Source organism: Arachis stenosperma, chromosome 5 (assembly GCF_014773155.1).
Source record: "Arachis stenosperma cultivar V10309 chromosome 5, arast.V10309.gnm1.PFL2, whole genome shotgun sequence".
Classification (NCBI taxonomy): Eukaryota; Viridiplantae; Streptophyta; class Magnoliopsida; order Fabales; family Fabaceae; genus Arachis; species Arachis stenosperma.
Window position 1 is genome coordinate 124,247,266 of NC_080381.1, and position 10,585 is coordinate 124,257,850.

At 31.9% G+C, this 10,585-nt stretch overlaps 1 protein-coding gene across 1 annotated transcript; it reads right to left on the reverse strand.

Moving 5' to 3' along the window:
• Window positions 1-902: 902 nt before the first annotated feature.
• Window positions 903-6,158, reverse strand: LOC130982177 (mitogen-activated protein kinase 9-like). The gene is made up of 11 exons (XM_057906061.1): window positions 5,801-6,158; window positions 4,583-4,991; window positions 4,388-4,515; window positions 4,170-4,229; window positions 3,485-3,634; window positions 3,126-3,281; window positions 2,883-3,020; window positions 2,722-2,798; window positions 2,158-2,259; window positions 1,780-1,921; window positions 903-1,243 (listed from the first exon to the last, which is right to left on the reverse strand). Exons 1-11 carry the CDS (start codon window positions 5,816-5,818, stop codon window positions 1,175-1,177), a joined length of 1,449 nt encoding a protein of 482 aa, XP_057762044.1. The 5' UTR covers window positions 5,819-6,158; the 3' UTR covers window positions 903-1,174.
• Between the last annotated feature and the right edge of the window lie 4,427 nt (window positions 6,159-10,585).

The window sequence follows — 10,585 nt, forward strand, 5'->3', positions numbered from 1 at the left end:
ATTTATCAAATTAAATAATGTTATAATATCACTCTTCACATAAATTTTTTACATTATCTTATATATAAATTTGTAAAAAAAAAGACATTATCAAAATAAAAAGACATTACCATTTTCGTACAATATAATATATAAGTACATAAATAGATAGATAAATTCAAATAACATTGTTTAATACAAAAGGATCGGTAATAATTTATAAAAAGATGTGTTATCTATGCATATAAAATTGAGGTAAAAAAAAAACATGATTAGGATAAAGATTCATAAAAAATTATTGTAAAGGGAATGTTACTCGATGATAAAGACTTAGTATGCCAAAAACATTTTTACATTTATAAATAAAGCTAGTGCATTGTATCTATGTTTTCAGAATATTGCAAATAGAAAATTTTAATAAAAAATATAAATTAAAAATAATTCTTATTCTTTTTAAGTCCTTTATGCATTGGATGTATTAAAAAATAATCAAAATCCCCTACTTTTATTCTTTTAACTGATATCCTTAAGCCTTAAAGCACCCTTTAATTAAATCTACCATTTAAATATCTCAAATTGAAGTTTATCGTTTAAAAACATGTTTTGGCACGCTCAACAAGTACCAAACTACCAATTATCCCTATTTTTCTTTACCATATGTGCCATTATTATTCTGACAAATTATTTGCTTTTATACCTAAATAACAGAAATCTTGCCTTAATTTGCTTGAGGCATTACACTCGGAATTAGGCATTTCAAAATGTACATAGTGCTCACAGTTTGAGCAAGCCTAGCAATATTGTGCACCAAGGAAATTATGTAATAGGGGAATTTCTCTTCAAATACATGCAGAAGTAAGCTTTTCTGCTAATGTTTTGCATTGAGAAGAAACTAATGAACTAGGACCATCCCTAACATCTGTTTCACAATAAAGAATTGAGTACTACTATACTATACATTCTGTTTACAAGACTTAATAAGTAGTAATACAAAAATGGTAGTTCATGAATCATGACAACGGAATCCTATATTAAAGATTCTTGTACCAAAAAGAGTGTAGAATTTCTGTGCAACCTTTCCAAGCCATTGTCGATCGAAACGAAAAACTGTCTTTGAGAAAAAGGGGGAATAGCATTGAATTAAGGCCTCTGAATGCATGAGGGGTTAGATCAAAATCATGATTCAAGGCTTGAACTAAGCATGGAGGACAGCAATTTTCTCCGTCATCTCAGCCACCTCATCATTGGCTTCCATAATTGGCTCCTGCGGAAAATGGAATAACGCCAACATAACAAGGAGAGAAATGCATGCAAAAGGTTCTAGTTTGAGTAATGCTAGGGAACCAACTTTTTTCAGCCAGCATCCCCCAACTTTTTTAAAATTATTGTTTATCTTAAATTGTAGACCGTAAATCCTAAATTACCTAAACCCTGAAGTCGGTTAATGTTGGCTAATTTAAAGTTGGTTCCGTATACTTTTGCATCTAATTTTGAATACATGCATTCATACCATTTGAGTATGGTTATATGCAAATACACCAATCAGGCTAAAATTTCAAATGAGGGAAGGGAATATATAAAAAGCTCATTTGTTAAAGATTCAATGTTCTTATATACAAATTCTGATTACCAAGATGTGTAGTATGAATATCATACTACAATTTCACTTGGTAGAACACAAATCATGATCACCTTTTGGATATTCTAATGATTACGAAATCTTGGCAAGAGCCATTTTCCATTTTATCCTAAACAAGGACTAAAAAATATACAACAAAGCGTGGAAAGAGAGTTAACTACCTCTGGATCTCTATTTGCTTTGACATAAGACTTGGAAGTAATGCTAGCACTTTTCAATAAGCTCCGTGAACCTGGCGTATCTGAAGGACTCTGTTGTTCACCATCCTTGTCAGTTTCATCGCTGGAAGCAGCAACTCGCTCTCTAGAAAAAAGTGAGGTTGAAATAATTAATGCATGATTCATTATGAAAATGTGTAAAACAAAAAAGCTTGATTAAAGAATAAGATTAAAAGGTTGTTCTGTTTGTTCATGGTGCAAATCTGCAACTCCAGCAATGGAACAAATTCAGACTTCAAAAGGTTTTAGCTATTGATCCAGAGAGTACCACTAATCAGAATCTCGGAACTACCAATTGACATGATATCTGACAAAATTTACCTAGGTAAGGAGACATTCTGTCTCTGCAATGGGGTGCTTCGTTCACCTTTGCCTTGAAGTTCCTCAAGATGCGCAAATTGTCGCTTAAACCGATCAACTCCACTGTACAGCAAGATAACAAACTTGATTAAATCACAATCATAGAACACTTTTCAAGAACCAATATTAGAATGGGTTAGCCCTAACTCCACAAAAGCCTTTATAAGACAGTGCTCATCCATTGGGATTGAGTTACATGCACTGTACGGGTGAGATTTTCCTTTTCCCCATTTGACCTTTCTCTTTCAATCCAAATTGTTGTACAATTGATAATTATTGGGATAACATAAAAGTTCTTCTAAGACATGCACTTATAAACATAAAATTTTGCAGCAAATAATATCCAATGAAGTTTGGAAACATTCTAAATCAGAAAAATATATTCAAGCATGAAGAATGTAACAAGTTCTGAAGCCAAAACAAGAACTTAGAATTTAGTAAATATTTAAGCAGGGAAATTATTATTTAGAGGCCAATGGCATAGGAGAAAGAAACAGACAAGACTTCTCAGAAATGCTGCTTTACCTTGGATACATGAAACCACTTGTTTGCTCTCCACCACGAAGATATTCTTGGAGCATCTGTGGATGATACTCTAGAATCTGATTCGTTAAAATGCATAATTAATTAGTACAGCACACAGAAGAATAAGTTCCAGCAAGATTTGCTGAAATGTATGACAATACCTCTCGATAAATCAACTCTCTGACATCATCTTTGGTCAATTTCCTTCTCTCAAACTCAAACTCAAGCTTTGAAATGGGCTGAGTGGATGGTTCGCGATCTACACTTGCCAAACCATTGAAGTAAGGATCAGCTAATGCCTGCAATCACATCAAATACATGAGGAAACTGGCAAGTTTTATCCTCACAAATATTTTGAAAATGCTCATCAAAATTTCATTTCAGTATCTAGTGTAACTAGCAACCTCTTCAGCTGTTGGACGATCTTTAGGATCAAATGCAAGTAGCCGTTCCAGCAAACGAAGAGCCAGCACATCTGCATTTGGAAATTTTTTGGTGAAGGGAACTGGTTGTTTTTTCCGCATGCTACTAAGATACCTTCTAGCCTTCTCATTTCGAATCTGTGAAATCAAGTTTAAAAATTATTTCCGAGAGGGAAAGATCATTAGGAGATGAATTTTAGAAACATTAGACAGTAAGAATGTCAAGAAAAAAGGACAAATAACATTTTAGAATTAATTGTCCGTCATTAGAACATGTCACATTGTCACAGGCTTGACCCATTGATATTCAAAAACTTCAAACTAGATTCAGAAAAACCAACCCTGGAAATGGATTCAGCAGGAGGAGTACCAAGCAAATCGGTCATGAGATCCAATTGATGCACCACATTTTTCCCAGGAAACAATGGCCTCCCAGTGAGCATTTCTGCAAATATGCATCCAATGCTCCAAATATCAATAGCGGGGGTATACTGCAAAAGACAAGGATTTAAACTTACGCACATAGTTAAAAGTTAAGCAAATTCAATTACTTATATCTTTCAAAACCTGTTGATATTTGCTAATAAGATACAGAATGCAAAGAGAGGTTCAACAATAATATAAATCACAACCCCTTTATAAAACATAATTAGGTGCAACTACCAATTCTTATGTTCTTTTTTTTTTTTTATTCAATCCTATTGTATCTAGGTTTAGTTGTTTTGAAGGTTATGTTATTATCCCCAAGTTTGAAATTCCTCCTTTCCCAATCAATTTATCAATAATAAATAGCAAGGATGTTTGTGGTGGAAATACTGCATCATCTCTAAAACGAAGAAGCATTTCCATCTAAAGAATTACGCATAGATCATGCTGATGGTCATATTTGAAGATAGAACAATAGGAAACTAGATTATATCGCACAAATTACGAAAAAATGGATTTGGAGGAATAACAGCACAGGTGTATGATGCAAACTACATAAGTCTTAGTATGTAGGGTCCAAACAGAGACAAAAAGGCTTACTTTTGAGAAAAAAGAACCGCATAGTTCAGGTGCACGATACCATCGAGTTGCAACGTAGTCCTTAGTAAGAAGTAGGTAAAGTGAGTCAGCAAGAGGTCTAGAGTGATGATCTCTATAATAGAAATAATGAATTGCATCTTCCTACTGAAAATCTTAAAAGGAAGGACATAATTAACAAGTGCAACACATTGTCATGATCTGTGGATCAAAATACTTACAGTCCAGAAAATAGCTGACGGGGCTTCATTGAATGATACTCGAGCAAGCCCAAAATCGCATATCTTAAGTTTACAATCAGCATTAGCAAGAATATTTTTCGGCTTTAAGTCGCGATGAAAGACATTAGCTGTAAGCAAAAGTATCATTTAGTTTTAATAAAATCTCAAAAACCAAGAACTTAGTTATAAGAATACCTGAATGTATGTATTTTAGACCCCGAAGAAGTTGGTACAAGAAAAACTGGTAGTGTTCAGGCGAAAGGTCATCATTTGCTTTAATGACTTGATGAAGGTCAGACTCCATCAACTCAAATACAACATATACATCCTTGAACTCTCTCCGAGAAGGAGGAAGCATTATATGCCTAATTTCTACTATATCAGGATGTCGAAGCAACCGAAGTAGCTTTATTTCTCTTAGGATTCGTGTGGCATCCGATACATGCTCAAAAACATCATTAATTTTCTTGATTGCAACCTTTTCCCCAGTATGAGTGTCAATGGCAGCACCCACAATACCATAACTTCCTTTTCCAACAACTTCTTGGATCTCATATCGGCTTGCCTCTCCGTACTCGGTAAAAAACTTATCCTCCGGTGCACCCTGTTTGACAACCAGAAACCATTATGTAAAAATATATAAAACATGTAGAAATTATCACAATACTACCATATAATTGGAGCTTTTGTCCTTAGAATTGCTGCAAAATCTATGGTAACAATTGTAAAATACAAAGATTTGGAAAGCATCAGAAAACATTACTAAGAAACATAAGGGACTGTCCAAAAGGACACAATCTTGCAAATTCATATTCACGGACAATGCCATCAAAGTTGGCAACTCTTCATATCGTAGTCACTATTCTATGAAGAATAGCCAACATCAAACATTGCATGGAACTTCTGAACAGAAAATCAAAATACAGCTATAATATAAGTGAATAGGGGTTAAATCGAAACCATGCTGATAATTGCAATCTATGATTCTTCCTCTTTATTCCCCAATGCTAAGATTAAAAAAAACGTAGCATGCCACCTCTAAAAGCCATGAAATGAAATCAATTCCATTCTCTGCCATCAAAGTAACACTTTGCATAATCCAATTTCACATCTCTAGTATTTCCCTATCCTTTTGCATGTTCACACACAAAAAGGGTATATTATGTGACGTCAGGCATAGCCTACGCCATGATCAAACAAACAAAGCACACATATACATGGTATATAACCCATTTGATCACACGAAAGGTAAACAATTTAAAAAAAAAAAAACTCAAAACAAAACACCCAAATAAAAAGGTTGAAACTTGAGCATAACCCATTAAGTCAAACCACAAAACAAGCAATCAGGTATTTTGACGAACAGAAAATAAGCACCAAAAAAGAAATAATAAATAAACAAAGGAAAAGAACCTTTTTGTTACGATCCATTGAAGGAGGCGTTTTGAGGTGTGAGCGAGTAGGGACTGTGAGAACTTTCAAGAAAGAGATTTCAAAGTCTTGTTGATTGGTTTACATGGACGAGATTGTTATCACCGTTGTTAACGTTGGCAATGGAATTGCATGGGTAGAATTTGTTGTTTTTATGATCATTGTTGTCGTCTTCGTCGTGGTGGTTGTGATCAGGATCAATGGTGTGGTGGTGAGAGTTAATATCAGGAGATGGAGAAGTGAAACGATGGAAGAATTGACGAACGTCATCCACAAGTGTGCTTCCACCGTCCATATAACAATGCTTCCCCCTCTTTCTTCGCTTTTCAATCTCCTCCACTCCAATGCTTCTCCTCTCTCTCTCTCTGGTCTCTACCATTTCCTCCCTCTCTTTTATACCTACATTTTCCCTCTTATTATTTACGGATTCAGCTTGTATTTAAAAAAATATTTTTTAATAATATAATAATAAAATTTTGTAAATTTTTTTTATTTAATTAATAAAAATATAAAAATTAACTTTAAAATAATTTTTAGAAAAATATTTTTTTCCATATTCAATTTAACAAGATCTTTAATCTTTTATTTAATTGTTGCCATTAAGTAGAGAAATAGAAGTAGACTGAACTACTCAATGTAAATTCGTGATTCGGTTCATTTTATTAAAGAAGTCTGGCATGGGTTTTTTGTAAAGTCTATTAATTAAATAGGTTAAATCATAACTTTAAAAAGAAATACAAAACTCAGTTAGGCAAGCTCATTAAAATAGTTTTGTTTTTAAATAAATTATTCTTAATTTAGACTATTAACTATTCACTTGTATTAAATACAAAACAAAACTATAAAGAATATATTATTAAAATTAATTAACATTATAATTTTTTTTTAAAAAAGGTTTATAAATTATAAGTACAGTAATGATATGCGGCTCACGATTGATATATAAATGAAGTATGCTTTACAAATTATGAATTATAAACTTTAGAATGTATTTAATGTCAATATAAAATTTTAAGTTTATTGTTTTGAGTTATAATTTACGACACAAATTTTAAATAGATTCATGGGTTTGTGGTGATTTAAAGAAGCCAGGTTTTAACTTTAAAAAAAATCAGAATTGAGTTATTTATTTACAGCATAGATCAGAAACTAAAACTTGACTTAATTTGATTTATTTCTACCTTTACTGTTAAAAAAATGTTAAATAAAAACATATAAATGACAAATAATTTTTAAAATATTTAAAAACGTGATAAAAATAATTAAAATATTATTTCACAAGAAAAAAAAAGGAGAATTTTGGCCATTAAGTGAGAAAAAAAGAGAGTTTGATTTTAGAATTAACTGTTTCAAGAATAACGTTTTCCAAAAATAATATTTCTGACCGTTTTAGAAATTTATTGTAACATTAGGTATATCATTAAAAATAAAAATAACGGTAGGAATAATTTTAATTTTCGACAAAATTTTTTATAACCAAATTAATAGTTTACCATTATTATTATGAGAAAAACTCTGCGTACAGGGGCGGAACTAGGCTAACTATTTAGGGGGGGCGGTGTTATAATTTATATTACTATTTCTATTGATAAAATTAAAAAAAATATATATATATATATATAATCTCAATCAAAATAAGACAATAATATATAAAAATTACTACTTACAGTTTGTATCATTAAAATAAAATATTAAAATTCAGAACAATAATACTAACATCTTAGTATAAATAATATAAAATTGTAATTAAATAGTTAACTAATAAAAAAAACTAAATATACAAACTAACATATAATAACATAAACTTAATTAACAAATAATAATAAATTAACTAATTAAGTAAATAACTAAATATATAAAAAAGAATAAAAATAGAACCTTTTTTGAGAAAGAGCAGTGAAAAATCACTTGTTAAACTACTCTTTTTTTTTTAATCTGCAAAAAACAAAAAAAAAAGAGTTAAAAAGGTAAAATTGTAAAAAATAAGAAGATTAAAGAGATAAAGAAGAAGAAGAATAGAAAAAATTGTTACCTAAATTTTTTGAAAGCCAAGGTGGGAAGAGAGGGAGAGGAAGAGACCGGTTGTATGTTGAAAAATAGAAAAAGGGGATTGGGGAACTGATTAGTGATTATACGTTGGGAAATAAAAAAGAGATAAGGATTGGAAAATAGAAAAGGGATAGGGAATGGGCAGATGGGCTATTGGGCTGGGTTTTGTAGAAATTAAAAGTGAGAGGGGGAGGGGGATTGGAAAAGATAAAACAAAAAGAGAAATAAAAGCTAAAATTTTGGGGGGGGGCCATTGCCCCCCCTTTGTTTATACCTACCTGCGCCCCTGTCTGCGTACAAGCGATTAGGGCTTGTAAGTATTACAAGTCAATTAAACTCTAACCTCCAAAATTCGCTGCAAGTGCTACATCCTTTACACGCGCTACATCCCTTCTTCTTCTCCTTCTTTTTCGATCGTTCTTTTCTCCTCCTTTCTCACTGGTTTGTTCTTCGTCGTTGACGTTAGTTCCTCCACATACTGTTACGACACGTTTTCATTGCACGTTCTTCTTCTTCTTGCTGCACGTTCTTCTTCCTCTTCCTCTTCTTCTTCTTCTTTTCTTTTGTTTCTTGCCTTCTCTTTCTCCTTCTTCATTTACGTGCTTTTTCTCTCTGTTTTCTTTTTTCGTTATTCTTGATTTCTATTGTTTTTTGACATCAAGCTCTGAAATCGTTTTTGAAGAAGAAGAAGTAGCAGAAGATGAGGAGGAGAAAGAGAAAGAGTTCTGAATTATGCATGATTTTGGGTGTATTTCTTAAATCCTTTGGGTGTATTTTCTGTAATCTTTTGGGTGTATTTCTATAATCGTTTGGGTGAATTCCTGTAACCGTTTGGGTGTATTTCTGTAATCTCTTGGGTGTATTTTATGTAATCGTTTGGGTGTATTTTTGTAATCTCTTGGGTGTATTTCTGTAATACTTGCCATTTTTTCTGAAATGAAAAATACACCCATAGATATCAGTAAGATACATCCATAGATATGAGTCAGCACCCATAGATATCAATCAGATATCACTCAAATACACCCAAATGATTACAGAAAATACACCCAAACGGTTACAAGAATTCACCCAAACGATTATAGGAATACACCCAAAGGGTTACAGAAAATACACCCAAAAGATTTAAGAAAATACACCCAAAATTCGTTGAAGTACATCTTATGCATAGTCCAGAACTCTTTCTCTTTCTCCTCCTCATCTTCTACTGCTTTTTCTTCTTCAAAAACGATTTTACCATGAAAAATAAAAAAAAAAAGAGAAAACAGAGAGAAAAGACGTAAATGAAGAAGAAGAAGAAGAAGAGGAAAACGAGGAAGAAGAACGTGCAGAAACGAAAGAAAAGGAGAAGAAGAAGAGTAAGAGAAAGAAGAACGTGCAACAAGAAGAAGAAGAAGAATTTCAGAAACCATGAAAATCGAAAAAAAAAACGAAGAAGAAGAAGAAGAGGAAGAGGAAGAGGAAGAGGAAGAGGAAGAGGAAGAAGAAGAAGACGAAGACGAAGACGAAGAAGAAGAAGAAGAAGAGAAGAAGAAGAAGAAGAAGACGAAGAGGAACCGTTTGAGTGGCGCGCGTGTAGTTACGCTCCATTCAAAATGAGTTAATGCGCGTGTTAATGAAGTTTGGACTGATAACTTGTAAAATTTGTACGGCCTTTTTACTTGTATTTGTATGTGTAGCAGGCCCTATTATTATTTATGTAAAGAAATATCATATACGGTGTTATTATTCTTGTTTTGCATGTTGTTTAGCCAATCAATATTATCAACTCAATATAGAATGTAAATCAAGTCAATAAAATAGCATGCTTTTCTATTTTTCATGAAAAATCGTTAAAACATAGTTATAAGTTATAACAAGCTGATTATTTCAATACAAAGATGTAGCAATTTAGAGTAGGAGTGTGAAAAAGGATATCTCGTCCAAAACGGCCCACCAAAATAAACGAGCTTAAATGTAAGGTTGTTTTGTGTTTTTGGCAAAATAATAGGTCAACAGACTAGTTTAAAGTGAAAATAGATCCTCTCCAGTGAAAAAAATACTTGAGAGAATAAAGTGTGATTTTTCACCTTTAATTCTCTAAATGGGACCAAAATTAAATAAGAGAGAAAAAAGAATAAAGGATTAGATTATACATTGGCCAGCATCCAGTTTTTTTTACTGGAGAGGATTCACTCCCGTTTAAAGTCCCATTTCAGTTTAAAGAAGGGAATGAAATATGGCCAATACTATGGTATTGAACAATAAATTTTTCAGCATATGCTAAAAATAAGTGATACACTGAAAGAGTTTATGCGTGTGTAGGTTGTTTTGAAGTCCTCCACAACTCTTGCAGCGTGTTTAAACTTTAAAGAATGATGGAGGAGGACAATTAATTAGATGCAGTAATCTTTTGTTAATGATAATAATTATGTTTTGAGATTTTTTTTTAGAATCCAATAAATATTTGGTTTGATATTGAAGTTTAGTCCTTTTTATTGTATTATTGAATAAAAATAAAGTAAATATATTATTTGATATTGAAAAAAAGAGAAACAAACTCTAAAATTAAAGGCTTAGGATTATTCTAATTGAATAGTTTTTTGCCGTATCTTTTTAAACACACTACTTTTTCAACCATTCCTAATTATTTTTTCTTAATTTTATTAAAAAACTTCTGAAAAACAATTTCTTGAATAAATATAATATAAATAAACGAATTATTTTTATCTTGTATAC

What these genes read in the sequence shown, in the direction of transcription:
- LOC130982177 (XM_057906061.1), bottom strand. An exon ending in CAGAATGTCTCCTTACCTAG is followed by an intron (nt 1,922 to 2,157) that starts GTAAATTTTGTC and finishes ACTTTTTTCTAG; the next exon opens with AGAGCGAGTTGCTGCTTCCA. An exon ending in AAGCAAATAGAGATCCAGAG is followed by an intron (nt 1,244 to 1,779) that starts GTAGTTAACTCT and finishes CATTTTCCGCAG; the next exon opens with GAGCCAATTATGGAAGCCAA.